General features: G+C 38.5%; 2 protein-coding genes across 2 annotated transcripts in view; one reads left to right on the top strand and one right to left on the bottom strand.

Annotated features, from left to right (window-relative positions):
* pdcd6 (programmed cell death 6) overlaps positions 1-22299 on the bottom strand; it is a 160993-nt gene that overhangs the window by 5234 nt on the left and 133460 nt on the right. The gene's annotated exons all lie outside the window — the stretch shown is intronic.
* eef1e1 (eukaryotic translation elongation factor 1 epsilon 1) lies at positions 6211-13080 on the top strand. Its single transcript, XM_087789073.1, has 4 exons — positions 6211-6316; positions 8033-8230; positions 11005-11100; positions 12498-13080. The coding sequence occupies exons 1-4, from the start codon at positions 6233-6235 to the stop codon at positions 12639-12641; spliced, it is 522 nt and encodes a 173-aa protein (XP_087645199.1). The 5' UTR covers positions 6211-6232; the 3' UTR covers positions 12642-13080.

Here is a 22299-nt window from a genome sequence, read left to right as displayed (position 1 = left end):
TAATTATTTGTTTTTAATATTAAGGTTAAAATGTTAATTTTGGTATTAAATGTTTTGAAAAAAAAAATTGTATTTGATCTAAACTTTTTTTTAAAAGTACACACGTAAATAACTATAAATATATTTACAAATGGATGCAAACTAAGTGCATATCCTAACCTCTATTGTTCAATGTGGAATCTGTACGATAAGAGCATGAATTTAAAAGTAAACAACTTCAATGCTTAGGTAACAATGTCACCGAATAAGAGAAATAAACATGATTTTTTTTTTTATTTCCTTTTTTTTTTAACTGTGTTCGCACGATTGATTTTAAAGCGAAACAAGTCATCAACAGCTCTTTTCAATCACATTCCTGATAAGTATCTTCATTTTCCAAGCTCTCAAACCGATTTTATAAAATTCAGCTGTTGGTCGCGGTTCGATTTCTTCCTTTCTTCGGAAGAGCCACAGCGCCTCCTGCTGGTCAAAATGATAACAGCGTTAAAGGAAGAGTAAGAGTGCATTCGGTGTTTGTTCATAGTTTAATCCCACTTGATTTGTATGACATTTATCCCAGAGCTTATTGGGGGTTTTCCATCAATAGCGCACCTTGACTCTTACAGGTACAAACTGATCTCATCTGATTGGAGGACGACGCTCTCACACACACCTGCAGTGGAATCTGAAATAAAAGACAATCTGACTTTTCAGAAGCTATAATAATCAAGATCTTCCCTCTGTGGCTGTTTGTCTGAAGGGGACATGGTAACTGCGACGAGCGGGAGGAAATTGTGAGCTGTAATTAATAGTCTTAAGTGACTTATGCTGGCTGGGAGGCAGAGACTAGGTTTGTTATTACTGTGAGCTGGTGCCGTGGCCCCCAGCGTGTCCCTCAGTCCTCTGGGTTGGCATGTAAGCATGAGGATGAGGAAATGGAGGAACTGCTTTATTAGTCGTTTGTTTGTCTTGAGGGGGGGCTTCTCCTGATCGGACTATCTCTACTCCACACACACACACCGGCTTTTTTCTTCTTTTTTTTAATGTTAATCTCGTGTTAAGGAAAAGACATGAAATGCCACAAAATGTCATCACTCCACCCTTGTCACCGGCTTGTAAACCTTCCATCCCGGTTGTAAACATCGCCTAACGAACCCTCATTTGCATGTCAGTCTGTGTGTGTGTGTGTGTGTGGTTGTTTTTTTAGCCTTTGGGTGCCAGATTCTCCAGCAGCAGGGGTGGCTCCTATAATCCCATCACTGTTGTCGTCATGAAGGCCCAAAGGCCGCGCCTGGAGACGCCACGTTCCTGGCATCGTCCGACGACTCTCCTCCGACTGGAAGAGCCGGCAGCCGTGAAGAAGACCGTGGACTCTCACTTTTTCGGTTGGGGAAAGACTTCAGAAATGTCATGAAGATTTCCCCGGCGAATAGCGTTCGACTGGTCTCACGACAGGCAACAAAAACTGGCTCCATTTTTTTGAAACAGAACCGTTGATCTAATAATAACACACACATATGTTGGCTTATACAACCTTAAACGACAGACGACTGGATCCCATTTCTACAAACTGAGGCTCTTTTTCGTCACTATCAAATGTGTCAAAAACAGTCCTGAAATGTTACACTTGCAACTTGTCTTTTTGGCTAGAAAAAAATGTAATTTTGAAGTTTATATGCATTAAAAAGAAGGTCAACACACTGCAAAGCCCCTAGAAGATGTATTTTATAAGATTTCTTTGTAGTATTTGACAAGTTAAGCAGGGATGGACAGTACCCTGTACCATAATACCAGAAATCCATTCTTCTTTCTGTGATTCCTTAAGGTTTTTGGTTTTAATTTCCTTTATAGAAAACTCAGACATTAAACCTGCATAAATGATTAATTTCACAATTTAACCCAGAAAAAAACTCGCAATATTTAGCCCAATAATTATCAGAAAATAACACAAACAAAAAAAATCAAACATTTTTAAATTGTACGTGTACGTTTGTGAGTTTTTTTTTATCATTCTTTAAGGACAAGTTTTCAAAAGTAAAAGTCATCCACTGGCTCCAGATTGTAATAATTTCAAATGCTAAATGCAAGGAATGAATAAGAAAAATAAGTAAAAATGTGTGTTTGTATTTCAAGGAGATTCAGGAGAAAAAAAAGAAAGTTTTGCACTGTATTAAAACATGTGTCTTCTTGTTCGATAGAGTTTGTCATCCTCTCTATTAGATGAAACCCCTCTTCTTCTTAGAAAGGCATCAGTGACCTACTTATGTATCATTTGAGCCGGCAGAAGACATTCTGGTGATTATGCAGCGGTCATAGCGAAAGGTCTGGTCTTGAATGAGAGTGTTGTTCTTTTTTACTCCCTACTTTGTCTCTTGCTGTTGCAAACAAGTTGATACAGCCTGGAAAATTTAAAAGAAAACACTGAAATGCACCGATATATTCCTAGTGATTCCTCCAGCATGTGAGGCAGAGATTTGACTGCTCACATCTGTATTCTTTTATTCGTCTCACAGCTTCCTTCCCCACCCAGCCGCTTCACGCCTGTCCCTGTATTCACTTTTCGAGGGGGGATCCGACTGAGCACCAATGTGCAATTTCACCAATCCGTCCTGACAGCGTTCATGTTTCCTGTAGTCACTACGGATCCGCCCCCATTGTTCCGTGGGTCGCAGGTCAAGGAAGGTAAAGGAGGAGACAGCCGGGGCAGAGGCTGCACATCCTGGGCCAGACGAATCAGTGTAACAGCATATTGTGGGTTTGCAGACCAGGAAGAGGTATGTTCTGAGGCTGTGTTTATGGCTATGCCCTCCTCTTGGAAGCCCCGCAGCAGTATGCCTGACCCCCCCCCCCCCTCCACTGTAGATTTCCTTACTAATGTGACCCCATATTGCGTATCACAATCGACAAACTCCCACAGGCTACAGTTAGTCCTGGGTACTGAGGATCGCTGTCCTCAGCCCGCCTGAGTACAGACAGGATGTGGCAGCTTCAAGGCATTTAGTTAAAGGAGACGCTCTTTACCGCTGCGGGCGTGTATTTATGGAACTCCTAGTCGGTTAAAAGTGTATGACGTGCTAGAGCCTATAAACTATCTGGGGAAACGGCGGAAAAAAAGAGTGAATTAGACTTACATTGTTCCGTGGCATCTAATCATTTGTGATCGTATGTGTACTCATTCTTCTAATTAATCTGTTTTCTGGGACAGCGGGATCTCAACAAATTGGGTTTAAAAATATCATCTGTTCTTTTATATTAACTGTACACAGCGAGGGGACTGGAAGTAGCTCACATGAAGGCTGAGCCGCCGCCGCCTTTATTGGAATGGAAAGACCAGAAATTCAATTTAAATTGTCGTGATTGACCTATAGCATGACACACTTGATAATTGTGTCTTAATTAAGTCTATAGCATGACTTTGATTCTCTGTGGCAGCAGGACCTACAGATTCATGTTCCCCTACAGCGCTGTTAGAAACCTTCTCCACTCGAAAAGACGATATTTTGCAAAGCAAAGAAATAATTTTATTATCTGCCTGCTTTTACATAGTTTTCCTTGAGGCACTCTGCTTTCCTCCCACAACCTACAATCATTCGAGGGTTAATTGGTGACTTGTAAGTATGAGAGCGTGTCTGGTTGTCTGTCTACATATGACTGCTAACCTGTCCAGGGTGTCCGTCCCATTGCATCCTGTGTAGCTGCTAGAAGGGGAAACAGGACATTAATTTGTTGATAAAATTACAGAATATTTACATTTTAATAAGTTTCATTATTTATGAATTTCAACTGAGTTTTTAATTGGAAATATGCAGGGTTAGGGTTAGGGTTAGGGTTAGGGTTAGGGTTAGGATTAGGGTTAGAATTCAAAAGGCTTCTATTCGCATTTATGAATTAATTTCCCAGGCTTTGTATGAGATGTGATGCATTTAAAGCAGGGGTGTCAAACCTGTCCAGTAAAGGGTCAGGGTGGTGTAGGTTTTTGTTCCAACCAGTCAAGCACACATGAGTTAACCAATCAGGTGTCGGCTTAACAAGCAACACCTGACTGACAATTAATTGATTACTGTCTTCAGACGCCTGATTGGTTCAACTCATGTGTGCTTGACTGGTTGGAACAAAAACCTACACCACCCTGACCCTTTACTGGACCGGTTTGACACATGTGATTTAAAGTCACTCACTCGCTTTTCTTTTGAATGAATGTAATTTCTATTCATACTTCAACCAGGTGATATTCAAATGTATATTTAATATATATTATATATGTTATAATTTTATTTATTTAAACGCTAATATGTGATTCATAATACTGAAATTATTTTGACAATAAGATTTATTATTTAAATTAAAATAAACTATTTTAATCCCTTTTAAAACGTAAAAAGGGAATTTGTATGCAACTAGTGTTGTTGTCATATGTTTGGTTACACACTAATCACTAATAAAGCAAAAGAAAAAAAAGGTCATGATTATACCTGTCGTTAATTATGAATATAACCTAGACTGATAGAGACGACAAACAGAAAATGTGATGCCTTTCTTGTTGATGGTAAAACAAAATATTACATAAAAGGCTCAGCAACAGTGAGAAAGAATGAATTAACAAATTCATAGATAAAATTAGAACTATGACAAGTGCGTGGGTTTACTCCGGGCACTCCGGTTTCCTCCCACAGTCCAAAAACATACAGAGGTTGATTGAGAACTTTAGCCGTGTGAGAGTGTGTGTGAATGTCTTTGTGTGCCATGCGACAGACAGGCGTCCTGTCCAGGGTGTCCCCTGCTTCTCACTCTATGATACTGGGATAGGATCCAGTCTCCCCGCGACCCTGGTAAGGGATAAAGCGGTAAAAAATGAATGTATGAATGAAAATTAAGCGGTACTGATGGACTGATGAAGCGTCACGTAACAGTGTCATTATTTTCAGTCCACTAGATGGCGGTCTCTGCACTATTTACCTTTGTTTTGAAAAACTTTTCTAATGAAACGACACATCATGTTTTAAGTGATGGCACCACCTACTGACCTCTAAACAATATGACACTGTTTCATGAAGCTTCATCAACCAATTAATAGTGACCATTTATTTAGTGGTAAAAATAAATCTCTGAACATATGAGTTTAAAAAAAGTTAAACATGTATTTTAAATTAAACTCTGATTATTTATTTTATTTCTTATAACAAGCTCCCTAAACATTTACATTAAGGTGCATTTAATTACTCAGTATTCTTCTTGTTCGTTCATTTATTTTCTTTCTTTGCTGTCTTCGCAGCCAAAACCTATTCACTGTTAATTTGTTTCCAACTTAACTGAAGGTGACTAATTTACAGTCACTTTTCCTCCAAACACAATTCCCTGAGACACACAAATTGGACTGTCAGATGACATTTCATCCTGGGTAAATAAAAACAAAAAACGGATGCCCGACAAATTGAAAATGGATCCTTTGCTGCCATTTCGATTTTTATCGCCGATATGAAGCATGCACCACGAGTTTTGTTGACTAGTCATCAATCTGAGCCAGAACATCGAATCAATCTACCCATCTGCTCTCCTGACCATGAATATTATTTATTTGATTGAATTTGATTTTAATTTGTATTATTTAATTATTGAATTGCTTGTGCCACTATTGTTTTTATTTTAGTCATCTTATTGTGTTTTAATACATATTTATTTCAATCGTTTTCATTATTATATTCTGTACCACAAAATAATCTATATAAGGTAAGGTAAGGTAAGGTAGAACTTTATTGTTTTTTTCCAATAGCCACAGAAAATACAGCAATTTTTTCATAAAAAATAAATCAAAATAAAATAAGAACAAGAACAAAGATAAATAAAGAGAAAGAACAAGATGATGCAATCTAACTCTAAAGATAAAGAACATAGATCAAAGAAAAATAAAAAAACAAAGGATACAAAGACTAACACACAAAGTTATATGTTTATACAAAAAAATATGTTGTGTTTATAACATTGACAATAAACGTGTTCTTATTCTGATAATCGAATGTAAACTACGCATTTTAACTTCCCGAATTAGAACAAAACACAGAATAAAGTTAAAGATAATGATTTGTTCTTTATTGCGATAAACGATTCCAAAAAAGTGTGCTTTAAACTCTGATGCAACTCAATGTAGACTCGTATGTCGTTCCTATTGGTTAGATGAGCTGTCATTCAATTTCTAGTGGGCTGGACTTGAGGCGCTCGTCCAATCAGCTCACTCGTCCATCAAACAGCCTCAAACATGGCGTTGCGAGAGCTGTCGTCGCTGGAGAAATACTTAGGATTAAAAAAGGCGAACAAATACAGCACCCAGGGAGATAAGAAGGTGACACTACACAGATTATCTTTCTTTGGAACTCATCCTTTTAGAAGGGTTTGAATAAAAAAGGGAGGTCGGTTGAATATGGAGCAGCACACGCTGCTATTGTGACTCATGCTAACAGGCTAGTTCTGTCTATGGATCATAAAGCTTAATTTTAATGAAATAAAATGGGCAGGAAAACGTACATTTAAACCACAAACCCTTGAGATAAGCGATTATCTTTATAACCTTTTATTTCATATTCACACGCGAGCACAATGTGGAGGTTGGTTCCTGCACTGCGCATGCGCCTGCCACAGCTGGGAGAGAACGATGACAACATATTTCTTTCTATAGATCGATAGAACTTTATTGATCCCTCAGCAGGTCTCCTTCGGGAAATTGTTTATAGAGTTTGTACACGTATTTGTGGATAATTTTCCTTTAAAAATGTCCCTGATCACTCTTTTTTTAATAGGTTAATATTATTTCTTGATATGACGAAGCAACCATTTATTTTTAACCAAAATTATTGTTGGTAATGAAGAGTCCTTTTAAAATAAACTGAACTTAGTGATGAAGAAATGAGCCCGTATGAGCATGAGCATGTATATAAGTACTGTGCAAAAGTTTTAGGCATGTGTGAAAAATGCTGTAAACTAAGAATGCATTCAAAAATATAAATTATTGTTTATTTTTATCAATTTACAAAATGCAATGTGAGCGAAAAAAGGATAAATCTAAATCAAATCAATATTTGTTGTTACTATCCTTTGCCTTCAAACCTGCATCAATTCTTAAAGGTACATTTGCACAAAGTCAGGGGTTTTGTAGGATTCTAGTGAAGTGTATGATCAACCAGTTATACCAACAGGTTCTACTGCATCAGCAAGGTTTGTCCCAGACAAATATTTCAAAGCAGACTGGGGTTTCAAGATGTTCAAGCTCTTTTGAAGAAGCACAAAGAAACGGGCAACGTTGAGGATCATAGATGCAGTGGTCGGCCAAACTTAGTGCAGCAGATGTAAGACACATCAAGCTTATTTCCCTTCGAAATCGGAAGATGTCCAGTCGTGCCGTCACCTCAGAACTGGAAGAAACCAGTGGTACCTAGGTACACAATCTACTGTCCGGAGAAGTCTGGCCAGATGTGTCTTCATGGAAGAGTTGCAGCCAAAAAGCTATTCACCCGACATGGAAACAAGGCCAAGCGACTCAACTATGAAAGCATAGGAACAGGAAAAATGGCAGCAGGTGCTCTTGACTGAAAATTTGAAATATTTGGCTGTAGCAGAAGTTTGTTGAAGACCTGGAGAGCTGCACAATAATGAGTGTCTACAGGCTACAGTGAAACATGGCGGAGGTTCTTACAAGTTTGCGGCTGCATTTCTGCAAATGAAGTTGTAGATTTAGTCATTATTGATATCAATGCTGAGAAATACAGGCAGATACTTGACATTTCTCTTTGTCCATTCACTGCATTTTGTTAATTGATGAAAATAAACTATTAACACTGTATGATATTGTTTTATAGTGGCCTTTCAATATATATTTGCCCATTAATAGTTTTAGCTTAAATATTATAGGTATTCCAATATTACATAGGGGTTTGAATCTTACTCAGATACACCGTTTTATATTTTATTTTAATACATATTTAGTTAGTTTAACTAACCTTAAATGTTAATGTTATTGTGAAATGTAAAATAGTAACCATGTTATTATTGGATTTTTTTTTAGGTTCCAGTGCTTCAGAAAAGTAATGGCCCCCCGCTGACGGGGTTAGTGACCATCGCCTGCCACCTAGCAAAAGAAGCCAAACGGCCAGACCTGTTGGGGGACTCGACGGAGCTCAGAGCTGTGGTGCAGCAGTGGCTGGAGTTCAGGGTCACCAAGCTGGATGGCTGTCCCAGAGAAGATGTCAAAACAATACTGAAGGTAATTCTATAAAATGTATTGGCGGTAAGGTCCTAATCCTTCATAATGAGTGATTTGCCTTTATCGTGCCCACATTGGGAAAATGTATGAAAATGTATACACTACACATGTTAAAAATAATAACAAATACAATAATACATATTAATAATGAAAACTAAAACTGTAATAAACGAATAATAAATAGATATGGATAACTATAAAAATACATTAATAAAAGGACAAGTAATAATTAAATAAGCACAATAACAAATAAGATAATGATAAATGTATAAACGAATATAAACATTCTTACACATACACTAGTACAGAAGGAGGGAGGAGGGAGTTATAAACTATTTAAAACATTACATTTTCCAAATAACCTGTCCACAAGAGTTTTCGAGGTTTGAATATTTTCATTGCATTATCTTCTAAAGATGCCAACATTTTTGTCGAACTGAGGAATCACAAATGTCACAGTGTAATAAAGATACATGCGTATATTTACAGATATGAAAGATCTACGAAAAGAAGCAACGTCCGTGTTCATCTGTCTTTTTTTCCTGTACATGTAAAGGTCTACCTTTATAAAATAACGTTAAAGTTTCAACGAAATATAAAAGGTTATATAGGTCGATGAATTCCCATTGTTTTATTGTAATCAAAGAAAATGAGCACAGATGAAACCGAACAGACTCTGGACATCGAACAAAGGAAACCACTTGCCTACACTACTATAATCTGCCCTTTCCCTTGTCAACTTAAAGGTCTTTCTTTTTGTGTGTGCGTGCATTTTTGTGTCTCGTGACAACACACATGGCAGATACAGACTGATGTATGGCCCTTCAGTGACACGGGCCCTCATGGCAGGAAAGTGCCTTAATGTGCCGGACACCAGTCAGTGAGAAATGGATCTTGAGCCGCTGGTCTGCTGGACACTTGGCGCCTCTTGGCACTGTCCTGTCAGCGTGAAGTGTCTGTGCATGTGTGTGTGTGTGTGTGTGTGTGTGTGCGCGTCTCAGCGTGACATGTTTAGCCGCTCGGTTGAGGAGTCATGCTGTGTGGCAGCATGTTATCTGGACAGGCCTTTTAAATATTTTAATGGTGCCACTTACAGAAGGAAGTCGCCGTCAGCGGCTGCGCTCTGGCGCCCGGTGGCCCCCCCTGTCCCGTTACTTTAGCAACAACTTTAGCACTTGTTTCCCAAGCAGCAGTCATATTCTGTTGTTATCAAGATGACATTTAGAAGTGATGCTCTTCACCTCAGGACGAGGAAATAAATGGTTTGGTCGAGATGTGTATGCGAAACATATATCTATGCTATCATGTTCATTTTCAAGTCAAGACTGCTCTTTTTGAAAATGAATAATGGGTTATTTGGTTGTCTTTTTTTTATTTCCTTGAGTTCAATATACTGTAAATAAAAGAACCTGATGTCGGAAGTTTATTAAAATAGATTGAGGTTTACAGTTGAAACATGTTTTGATCTAAAGAGTTGTTTCTGTAATCCTCGTATAAAAAGTGGTGTGTACTGGCATAGAATCTGACGAAACGCATCACAATTCAGGCGCAACGATTCACGCACTGCAGGATTTACAGACAGCACGACTCCTGATGAGTGTCGTAACTGCTTTCATTTGTTTTAAAAACAAAATATATCCAAACATTTGATGTAAAAGCTGCTGGAGTCAACTGTATCCTCTCGTCCTCAGTCATCGTCAGGATGTCACAGGTTTTTATTTTTCCTTTAGCTGCGGAGAAAGTAATGACTGCTGCCATCAAGCAGCCGGAAGTGCCAGATAATTGCAAATAAAACATATGATTATTTATTTTATTAAAGTTTATTGAATAATTAATAGCTTTGGTAAAAATAAAATGTGATCAGAAAGCCTAAAGAAATAAAAAGATACAGTGCTGTTGAATCGATCCAATATCGTTGAAATTATATCGTAATTTTAGACCCCTTGTAAAAAATACTTTAAGGAGTACATTTTAAAATTGTATTTAAATAGTTTTGTGTGTAAAAATGAGCACTTGCTTCTTCAGCTTCTGTGTGACCTCCGTGCTGGGCGGGGGTAGCAGGGGAACTGCTGCTCCTATGATGGTCGACTGGGCTTCGACTCACTTGCTGTAGGCTAAAGAAAGGCAAGGATCTGATTGCAGAAGAAAAGGAAGTCTGCAGTGTTCATGCCTAGTTTGGCATCATCCACTCTTGCCGCACAATAACTCCATTTGCCCCCAAGATGCTCAGTGTGCATGGAGTGTTCCCCTCGCACAAGTGCTAAAGATGGTCCCTTCCCCTGGGACCAGCACTTCCGTGCACGACTTTGGACTGTGGAACACACATCGTGCCACCCAAGTTTAAGACGGCTTCATTGGATCCGCAAGTGAGGATTGTATTCATTCGGTAGCGGCGTAAACAAACAGCATCTGTGTGCTTAGTCGACAGTTATGGGTAGAGATGCTCTACACCCTCAGGTTACACATTATTCCTAATCACAAAGCACACGCTAAGATCCAGACTTGCACCTCACGCACCCACAGACATGTAGGTTAACACACCTGCTGTTATCCTCCATTCATTCTTGGGTTGAGCAGTGAAGAAGTAAGTAAAGATGTATTCCTGTAGTTCTGCAGTTAAACGGCAGAATAGCAGGGGAAAAAAAAGGTTTTTACTTTTATGGTTTTAAAGTCCTTGAATGACATTCACGAAAAGATCCCTGGCTTTGTTGTGTTTGCACAAGTTGGAGTTGAATTGTTCGTGGCAACTCAAATTTTTTCATTTTGTTTCTCAGGACCTCGATAGTTACCTGCAAGACAAAGTATACATGGCTGGAACCCACTTCACTCTAGCTGATGCCTTCATGTACTATGGCGTTCATTCACTAATGGTAAGTCAACTTATTTACCCGTACAAACATTCGTATTACAAATGAACATTTGTCTTTCATGTCTAAGCAGCAACCACTTTAAATTGTTAATAACTTTATTAAAACCTTCAATTGAACACAAGAGTAGCACTGAAGTATGAACTGCTCACCATTGGTTCCTTAAAGTTGGAGCAGCAAACTGTAGTACCACGTATGAAGCTTCAAACGCCTGCTTAATTACAAAAGCTAAAACAAAAAAAGGAATCAAATGCAACTAATGTCTGTATTTGTGGCCAAGACGGACGGACGGCCGCCGCAGCCACCAGGCAGCGCAGCGTCACTTTAGCTCAGTGTGCTTCTTAACCTCGGGGACCAGAGGGCGCTGAAGCCGACCCTTAACCACGGCCTGTCCCGATGTTCAATTCATGGACGGGAGGGTCACACTGACACTGAACCCGACCGATGACAAAATGGTTGGAGGCTGGCGTAGCTGTCCAGCCGGGGAGTTTGCCAAAATACACTTCATTAAAAAAATGAAACCAGTCTGATTGGATTTAGTTCACAAGCGCCTCCTGATAAACAACATCGTGACCGTTCTGTGGTTGTGATACTAAGTCTAAAGTGTTTCATGAATCACAGCGGCTGCAAAAATATCTGCACCGTCTCATTAATGCATGTTTATTTCCTTAGATTTGTTGTGTGAACGCGCCAACAAAACTTTATAATTGTGAAATTTTTCTTCTAGTAAAAATCCCATTAAAAAGGCAAATATTTGATGTTATCAAGATGCTTGTAATTCTGACTATATAATGTCACATTCTACATCAGGTCATTTCCTCAGCTGTCGGATTTTATAAAGTGACTGTTATACAAAGCAAGGCTAAAATAAGCATAAGTGTTTAATTGGATCTTATTTCATTTATCTTATTCATTACATTCATAAACATAGACTATTTAATGTACGTAACATTATAAAATAAAATACTTCTACAGTGCAAAACAAGTGTTATTATTACAATAATTCTATATATGTTTCATTCAAAAATATAATGATGTAAAAAAAAGGCTGAGATATATATATATATATATATATATATATATATATATATAATACCAATACAGATTAAAAGGACCAAAAAAGTTCTTTAAACAAAGACATTTTACAAGTTCTATGTAGAGTTGAACTAGTACTACAACATTTAGATCGAGCATGTCTAAAAGGTTAGTTTCATAGTATTACTTTGACTTCATGTGGGCCGTATAGATGCGCCCCAGGTCTGCTCTACAGGATTTAAAGCTCACTGTGTTTATTAATCCAAGCCTTGTCTATATGCTTGAGAAACAGTCTCTCGCTCCTGCTTTGAGATTGTTGTGTTTCCGAGATGATCTCATGTGCTCAAGCCTTGATCTATCCTCAGGTGGACCTGACCATTCAGGAGAAGGAACTGTACCTGAATGTGACGCGATGGTTCAACCACATCCAACACTACGCCGGCGTCCGTCACCATCTGCCTCCAGTGGTCGTTCTGAGGAATCGCATCTACAACGGCAGACACCACTGATCCTGGATCGACCCCGAAGGAACAGACTTGCATCAGCTTCAGATTCAAGAGCGGCTCGATACATCCATCCATTATCTTCTTCCTTTCACTTATTTACAAAAGAACTGAGCGTATTAAAGTAGGTTCTCTTGGCTTCCATCATTTTTTGTTGCTCATTTTAAATGAAAAAATTAAGAGTGAATATGTCAGGGAGCAATTCTTGTCTAACACCATCAGTTTGTTTTTGTCAGGTCAACAACTTTTAAAATAAAAGTTATAAAAAATAGATGATGCTCGGAAAGAAAAAGGGATCCTTTGAATTTTCTCACTCTTACTATCCACTGTTAAACTTGGAGGAATGTGCTTGTTTTCATTGAGCTTCTAGAATCAATCTGTACAAACTTGTGCAAACTGTGAAAAATGTTGCTGAATAAAACTCGAACTAAAAATGAGCAAAATATTTCAAGCCTGTTTCTGTTGTTGACAGAACTTCGCCCATGCTGTGCAGTGAAGTGTAAAAGCCGACGTCCTTTATTCCAACGACAAAAATCGACTTGTTCAAATTACACGCAATTCTGTTAAATAATCAGTGACTTGTTGCATTTACGGCAATGTTGGCTGATGATTAATAATTTGGGGGGTATTTTTTTCCAAATCGGTTTTTATATATTGAATAACTATTTGAATCTGTGGAATTTTCAATGTTATTTAACATATATTATTGTATTCCATTTACACTAATCATCTTTTCTAGCACATTTTCATCTCATTAACTGAAGTGAAATGATTTCATCGATTCAAGAATGTTCAACAGATCAGTATCTCTTTGAAGAATACTTTTTAAACGATAAAAAATTAAAATACACATGGAGAAAATTTATATAAAGTTTAGAAATGGTCATTTTGGTGGTGAAAATGTTTAAATACAATAGAAGAATAAAAAAAAAAAACATGTTATACATTGAAAATTAACTTCTCAAAAGTGCGGTCTTATCTATATATTGACTCTTGAACTTTAATCCATAATCAAATGGGACTCGATTGCAACCTTTACATTTACGGTGAAAAAAGGCAAATAATTGAACCAAAAAATACATTCAAAAGGAAAAGAAGAAGATAAAATGAAAAAAACAACTATAAATGAAAAAAAGGGAGGGCAAGGTTATAGTTCGATCATATTGGACGCTTTCAAAATTCAACTCAATGACCAGAAACTCGGAAAAAGTACCAACTTGCTGGTCCAGCAGCAACAGGTTACGCTACCTTCGCCTGACCTGTTGCTCGTGACTTTAACCCTTCATTGTCCTCTGATGTTTCCTCGTAGCTGCACACGACAGTGAGCCTGTGTTGAAGACGGAGCGATGCACTACGTTATTGAACTATAGAGAATATTTCCGTTACTCTGATCATATCAGTGACTTCAGTAGTTACAAAATGAATGAGGTCCTTGTTCAACAAAGTCCTGCAGTCATCTCAGCTTCACGAGGAAACTCTTGGCTGCACACGTTCGTCGTGACACCTCGACGCGAATCTTTGCGCTCACTTTTTGTACGTGCGACTCGCCGCCATTTGACCGGACAGCTGAGTTTACTGTGTTGATTACACCCCCGTCTTCTCTCACCCACTTCCTCACCACCAGCAGTGTGGGCAGCAGTGAGCGGTTGAGAGTCAGAGATCAGAAGCGAGGCTCCAATCAGTCCCACTACCTCCACTGTTGATGCTGCAGGCCAGAGCGAGGGCAGCGGGCTCACCAGCTGCCACACACATCCAGCCAGCCAAGGCCAGAAGACCCGGGCCCCTGGGCGACAGTCAGCCACTGCGTGTCATCTCAACCCTCACACTCCCACGGGGCGACTGCGGAGAGAGAAGGACGAAGCGAGGGAGGGAGGCCACGCAGAGAGAGAAAAAGAGCACCCAGAGGCCCCGACAGATCTTTTTTTGTGACATGAACAATGATCCGTGCCTCAGAAAAGCCTCTCTGCTGGTGGCTGGAAGTCAGCTGTTGAGACCAATCAGGGGCTGAGTCATGGTGGTCAAGCATGAACTTGTCAATTATCTCTGGGATTATAGAAGAGAGTACGGGCGAGACCGTTCAATTGGCTTGGTTTGGTTATACCCTGTGTTCCGCTGATGAAGGTCATCTGATGGTCAACTTCTATTGTCCGAGTCCTTTTTTTATCTCCTTCATATCATCCACCTCTGGAAACCTTAATCACAGAAACTTTTAAACGGAAGAAACCAAATCATACCCGGGCCCCTGTGACACCCCTTGACGGTAGTGATGGTCTGATAAAGCTTCATGAAGCAGTGTCATTATTTTCAAAGCCCACTAGATGGCGGTCTCTGCACTATTTTCCTTTGTTTTGAACAACTGTTCTAATGAAACATCACATCATGTTTAAACTGATGGTGCCACCTACTGACCTCTAAACAACATGACACTGTTTCATGAAGCTTCACCAGTACATCGCTACTTGACAGTCTCTCGTCCCCCCTGCTACAACCATTTCACAAAAACGAAACGTCATGCCCAGATTTGCCAAAAATAAAGTGACCAGCTTGTTAACAGGGATTGCCTGGAGGTCCCTCTGCCAGAGTTCATCATAGAACATGTGAGTCCAGGATGTTCATTTTCCTTCAGACACATACTCATGTTTCCTTCTACAAAAAACTTCACTGTGAAGAAATGATTCCTTTACCTGCTCTGAGAAAAGCACTTTACAAATAATAATTACTTACCTACTTAACAATTATCTTAAATACAACAAATACTTTTCTTATATACATTTACATTTTCATGGGTTTGCAAGGTACTGTATACAGACCCCTGAGGGCCCATGAGGGAGCACTAGGGAACAATATCATGCAGAACACGACAAACAAACATCTGTGATCTTTGGATTCTCAAGTTTCTGTGACAGTGTCTCCTTCTGGGTTGCCATGGCTGCTCCCATGTAACAACATTGTCCGGAAATTGTTCGGTGAGTTTGCTGCCAAATAATAGTACGTTTGGAAATTGAAGTTGTTCAATGGGAATATACAAGTGCAAGCCTGGCTCAGGGCGTAGGAGGCGTCTGCCTTGCAGAGACCCTAGGCACTTTTGGAGTGAACATCATGATATGTTTTATAAATCATACTGGAAACACATTTGTTAACTATGCCCTTAATTGAAAAACAAAAAAAGTAATAAACATTGAATAGTGAAAAAATTAAGAAAATACACTTTATACATTTTCAAGCGCTTTTCGAGACCAAGGTCACAAAGCGCTTAAACAATCAAAACAATACTCAAAAAAGTACATACTTTAAAGATCAAGATAATACTGAGAACAACACAGGAGTTAGAGAAATTCAAGAAAAAGCCTGAACAAATAGAAACGTCTTAAGATGTTTCTTGAAGGAGTCAGTAGATCCATCAAACACAGAGGGAGAGGAAGATCGTTCCAAAGCTTAGGAGCAACAGCCTGAAAAGATTTCTCTCCTCTGGTCCTGAGCCGTGTGCGTGGAACCATCAGTAGATTCTGATCCACAGACCTCAGAGCCCGAGCTGGGGTGTAAGGCTGGATCAGATCAGTGATGTAAGGAGGAGCCTGACCATGAATAGATCTGAAAGTAAGAACCAGAATTTTAAAGTTGATCCTGAAAGAAACTGGAAGCCAGTGAAGAGTTTTAAGGACCAGAGAGATGTGAGTTCTTCTACTTGAGCGGGTCAGGGTCAAGGTGACCCGAAGGTCCAAAAAACAAATGTTTCTGCTTTCCATAAATACATATGCAGTGGTGGAGGTTGTTCACCTAAACCCAGAGACAGCACAAGGGATACCACTAACACATTTGTTTTTGGGGCCATCGGGCCACCTTGACCCTTAGACAACACAAGGGTTAGGAACCCCTTGCTTCGTGAACACATTGTCAAAATGGATGAGCTGTTAATTCTAGTTAATTCTATCCGTATAGACAGACATAAATAAATGCCAGATAAAGATTAAAATTAAGTTGTGTAAAATTGAAAAATAAACTCACAAAAATCAACAGAAAATGGATTTAATCTAAATGTTGACATGAAATCAAATGGGAATAGAATGTAACCTTTACACTTACGTTGCTAATCCTGAAAATATATAATGTAACCAAACCCTACATGTATAACCATATCATTGACTCAACTTGATCACAGTCACTATAATCCATTTGTCACATAAACCCTACAAGTATAACTTAACATCCTTTTTCCTGAGAACGTTTTAACGTGGTGGGTGCAAATCAAACAGCCGATGTGTCGTTTTGCTAATGTTCAAACGATCCTGATTCTTGGACGACTGGCCGCATCCTTTCTTGGATTTGAGGCTGGATTATTGGTCAAATTTCCCTCTCTCAGCCCCTCGGAAGAGATCTGGTACAAGCTTGGTAACTAGAAATATTCATTGGAATAAAGAGTTTTGAGTGTTTGTTAGAATAAACAGTTATGAGTGTTTATTAGAATAAACAGTTATGAGTGGTTTCCCCGAACACACACTCTATTTCAAATTCTTCTGATGAACTCAAATCATGTAGCTGCTGTATAATAGTTTCAAGAACAAGTATTGTTGCGCTGGTTTGCTAAACACATGGAAATACTTTGATTTAAATATTTTTATGTTCCCTGTTGGCACAGTTACAACTCAAGATGAAAAAAATCTTTGGCCTGAAATGGTGCTTCACAAGACATTATTTTCACACATATATTTCCACCATAGAGACTAGAAGAACTGTTATATGTTTAGGATGTGTTGTGTACAAAGGAGAACAACAATGAGAGGGAGCTGGAAATATAATCTTGTGGCAACAAATAAGTATATTTTGACTTGGCAATATACTTTACTTATAATTTTTTTTTGGACCAACAAAAGATGCAATCAAAATAGAAATGCTCATTTGGAAAAGAACAAATCATAGTTTGTCAAAGTCCAACTCATACACCTGGAAAAAAAGCATTCGGAAGAAGCAGAAGCTTTTCAAGTCCTAACCCTAAGTCTTTACTTTCTAGTAGTGATGGTCTGATGAAGCTTCATGAAGCAGTGTCATTATTTTCAGGGTCCACTAGATGCACTATTTTCCTTCGTTTTGAACAACTTTTCTAATGAAAAATCAAATAATTTCTAAACTGATGGCGCCACCTACTGACCTCTAAACAACATGACACTGTTTCATGAAGCTTCACCGGCTCATCACTAGTTTCTAGTGCATTACAGTTTGCATATCTAAGTACAGGTTCTTCTGAAAATGTAAAATGAATTAAAAAACGTATAATGTTTTCAAAACATGTGCGTTTTTTGAGTCTATTTTGAGACACAATTGTGTTTTGTTTATTATACGCAGCAAGTCTCTCACACTCTTAAAGACACAAACGGAGATCATGGTGGCTCAGACAACAACCAGTGTGGTTGTTGTCTGAGCCACTCTCTTGTCCGTAGTTCCTTAATGTCGTTCATGTTTTTAATTCCCTGCAACCAAATTGAAGCGTTTATTCTCCAGTGATCTCGTCCTCTGATGTAACCGCCATGTTCTTCCTGGGCCAGGACGCCACAGAGAACCGCAACTCATGACCCACAACCTCCCACGTGTGTGCTTTTCATGTTCCCGGACAACAAGACGCGCCGATTGTTCGACGAAAGTTCTGTGAGACCGCTCGCCAAGTGTTTGCGGTGTGATCAGGGAGATGAGATGGAAAAAAACAGCCCCGAGCGATCCCAGAAAGCCTTGTGACTGGATGGGACAATTTATGATCGGAGGTTTCGTTATAAAGACCCCTTTGTTCCCTTTTGGTTGTGTTAACATTTAGTCTGATTTGTGATTTGAATGTGAAGGGTGAAACAGCCGAACTTATTTTTGAAGTGTAAATCGATTTTTATGCAGACGGACAAACCATTCTCACTCGAAGGTTCCATTTTGTGATGTCGTGGTTGCTGCTTTTTATGAGTTTAAATGATTCGTTTTGGTAGGGCGATAAATAATCGAACTTTTCTTTGTTTGGTCGGATGTGTTTTATTTCGGCTGTGCCAAAGCACATGATAGTCCAGGGACGGTTTTGAACTAAAAACGGATTTATTACGACATATTGATATTCAAGATAACACATTTCGTCAAAGATGTTGCAACACACGTGTTTTTACATCTAATTTAACATCTTGTCAGTAATAAAGCAAAACCAGAGATCTATTTTAAATAGTGTTTTTGTAGTATGTTGTAAATGTTGGCGTGTCTATGTGTAATTGTCAAGATATGGCTGCAGTGATTGAGTATTGCAAAACTGTAGAAACTGCATTTTTGTTGCTCTACAGTTTAGATCCGGCCCTCAAGCAATTAAGGAACGTGGAGTAAAAAACTAAGGGAATAAATCAATAAAATAATTTGTTTCTTTTGTATTGATTAATAATGCCTGAAAGGTGTTTTGTTTTGGGAAAAAAAGACAACTCTAAAGTAGAATGACCCTGCGACTCACCTCACCACTAGCCTTTTTTTTACTCCAAAAAAATAATACTTAAAAATATTAATAACTGTCGAACTGTCTTGCTGCAGAGAAACTGGATAAAGAACAATACATTTTAACATGAAGTCGACACACAAAAGTGGAGAGTTCGGAAAAGTGAGAGGAAAGTCTATCACTTTTACCGTCTCTCTCTCACCAACTACTCTCTCTTATCCCTAAAGTCGCAGTGCTACTAACTTTATTAGTCTTGTTTATAACATGTTGCACGTCACATAAACCTTAGCTTACATATGTGTGGCTTTGCTTTGGGACAGTCTTCACATATCATGTATATATTAACTTAGCAATGCATATGGTCATAATGGAAACATGTTATGCTATTGAATAGACTTGTTTATCATACACATCTAATGTGTAATTATTGAGAGCAGATAATACTAATAGAAACTAGTGATAAATAAAATAATAAAATGTATTACAAGATAAAATCAATTTATTGGTTGAAAGACAATATCAATCTTATAGTTACATGTTTATAAGTCTTTGGTCTAAAACACTTCATTACACAATTAAGTCTTTAAGTTATTGCCAAAGTAAACTTCAAGGCTTTTCTGATTCTCTCTTAACAGCTGAAGGCACTATCTCACATTAATTATGTGTCAAGTCAGTGTGACGCCGAGAGCCGCAGGAACATCTCTGCAGGTGACAAGCGACCAATTAGAAAAAAAAAGATCCTTAAAGACTTCTGACAATTAGTTGATGTCACGCCTAAAGTTTAGGGGTTTCCGTTCTCTGAGCCTGTCCCTCCTTCCATGTGACACTTTCATAAGTCGTTACATTCCATAACTGGTGGTGACCTTGCTTGCCAAAATGCATTTACTCTTGTATGGCAGCGATTTTACTCGTATACGAAAGTATTTCTAGATGAAAACTACTTTTTTTTACACAGTTATTCACTGTTATTGCTCTGATTTGATGTGAATCTGCATTCGTTTAATGCTAAATAACTTCATACTTAGATTAAAATTTAATCACGATTAAATCTCAGCAGAATTCAGTTGAAGGTTCATCCATTTATATGGAATCATCAGTTAAGTAGTAAGTAAGTAAGTCATTTTTATTTGTATAGTGCTGTTCCAGACCAGGGTCACAAAGCGCTTAAACAATCAAAACAATATTCAATAAAGTATATACTTTAAAGGGCAAGTGGAACGGATGGAATCTGAGCTGTGATAAGTCAACGTAGATCCTGACACGATAGGTCTGACCTTCTGTTTTTTTAAACAACCTCTGAGTGAGTGTCAAGGCTAAACTGTCATTTTTCACCTCAACCTAATTCGTCTTTATCCGAGAACCTTCGTCACTTCATCACCGTGGAGCCGCTCTCCCCCTTCCTGCTCTCGCGTCCGCCACCACCCGTCATTAATTCTCGCTCTCAACGTCAGGCCGGAGCCGAGGCATCGGCCGCGACATCTGCTAAGAGCAGACCGTCGTCTCTCTCTGACTGATTCGGTGGAACAATCAACGTGGTGGGGAGGCGAGCGTTAGCGTGTCATGAGCGTTCCTGACAGGACTTATCGAGCCGGGGCCGCGCTGGCGCCCTGACACGTTGTGACAGTCGTACCATGTACCCATAAAGATGGCATCTGATTGTCTTTCGCAATTAAAAGGAAGTGGAGCTCAAGGACGAACGTGTGATTTGCAGGACCTGTTAGCTCCGCACTCGCACGACTGTTTTACCATTTCAACAGCTCTCACTGGGTTTATGAGGAGAAAAGAAAAGAAAATATGTATTTAATTTTTATTTCATTATTCATGAATAGTTCAACTCTTAAAATAACTAAAGGGCTTTTATTTGAGAGATTTTCTTCTCCATTTTGGTCCTTTTTGTCAGTCCGTTTAAAAAGGAAAAATAAATAGTTATATAGGATGAATATACATTAGTTTGGTGACCAATACCCGCAGTGTACATGCTGAAGACCACAGCTAAAAGTAGCACCAGGGGGCGCTAACATGTGAGTGACGACAGTTTAAAATGACAGAAATCGTAAAAGAAACAATGAAAAAGGTGTCGGTAAAATCATTGATACTGCTTTAACGAGTGATTCTTTAATCTTTTAGATTATTTCCATTTTAAATCTTTTCTTTTTCAACACTGTGTTTTAGGTTTAGTCATAGAGTATTTGCTGATGGACGAGTGGAAAACAGGGATTAGCTACGCTGTACTTTTTGTTGTCAAATTTAGATATATATAAGACACAAATATTTTTTTTAAATTAAACCTTTTTTTTTTTAACAAAAGTGACATGAATGGGTTTTTCACATACATATACTAAAGAAAATGAAAGTTAAACATTGTGTTTTTTAGCGTAGATCAGACCTAAGAAAATTGTGGCCCAGGACTTACAATCGGTCCATCGACTGAACTCATGCGGCCATCATAAGATCATGTAGAAACCATTTTATTTTGCATCCATTTATATTATTCAATACTAGTATCTCAATACGACTATAGGTTGTTTTTTTTCCCACTGTCATTTTGGTGAGTGTTTTATAACCCCCTCAAAAATATTGAGGTAAATATGAACTAAAATTTGTAAAGAAAGCTCTTTCATATTAGAATAAAATATATGTTTAAAGTTACATAAAAAACACTAAAATATATTCATTTTTACATATTTATCTTGATTCTATAGGTTTTTCGCTCCTTTTTTCGCTCTTTAAAATGTTCCCTATGGCCCCTTGCAACAGCTACTGTATAAAATGTGGCCACTGAGGGAAGTTGAATTAGTGATGTGCTGATGAAGCTTCATGAAGCAGTGTGATGTTGTTTAGAGGTCAGTAGGTGGCGCCATGATTTAAAAAATGATGTGATGTTTCATTAGAACAGTAGGAAAATAGTGCAGAGACCGCCATCTAGTGGGCTCTGAAAATAATGACACTGCTTCATGAAGCTTCATCACTAAGTCGAATTACCTACAACGGGCCCTAGATATAGGCGTTGAAAGTGAAACTCCAACATCATTAAAAAAAAATGTCCATAAGTAGAAAAATCAAAGAGACTTTAGAAGTTGTGCAAGAATGTCATGGGATTTTATTTAAAAAATAAAACAACTCTTCTTTTAAACTTGTCTTTCTTTGTGGCGTGCAGGCTCCCAAATAACAGCGTCTTCTCAAGTTGCATAAGGATCCCAGGTGTGCTGCTCATCCAGA

This window comes from Callionymus lyra, chromosome 4, assembly GCF_982586985.1.
Source record: "Callionymus lyra chromosome 4, fCalLyr1.hap1.1, whole genome shotgun sequence".
NCBI lineage: Eukaryota > Metazoa > Chordata > Actinopteri > Syngnathiformes > Callionymidae > Callionymus > Callionymus lyra.
Note: the sequence above shows the minus strand (reverse complement) of the source record. Positions and strands in the feature narration are given on the sequence as shown.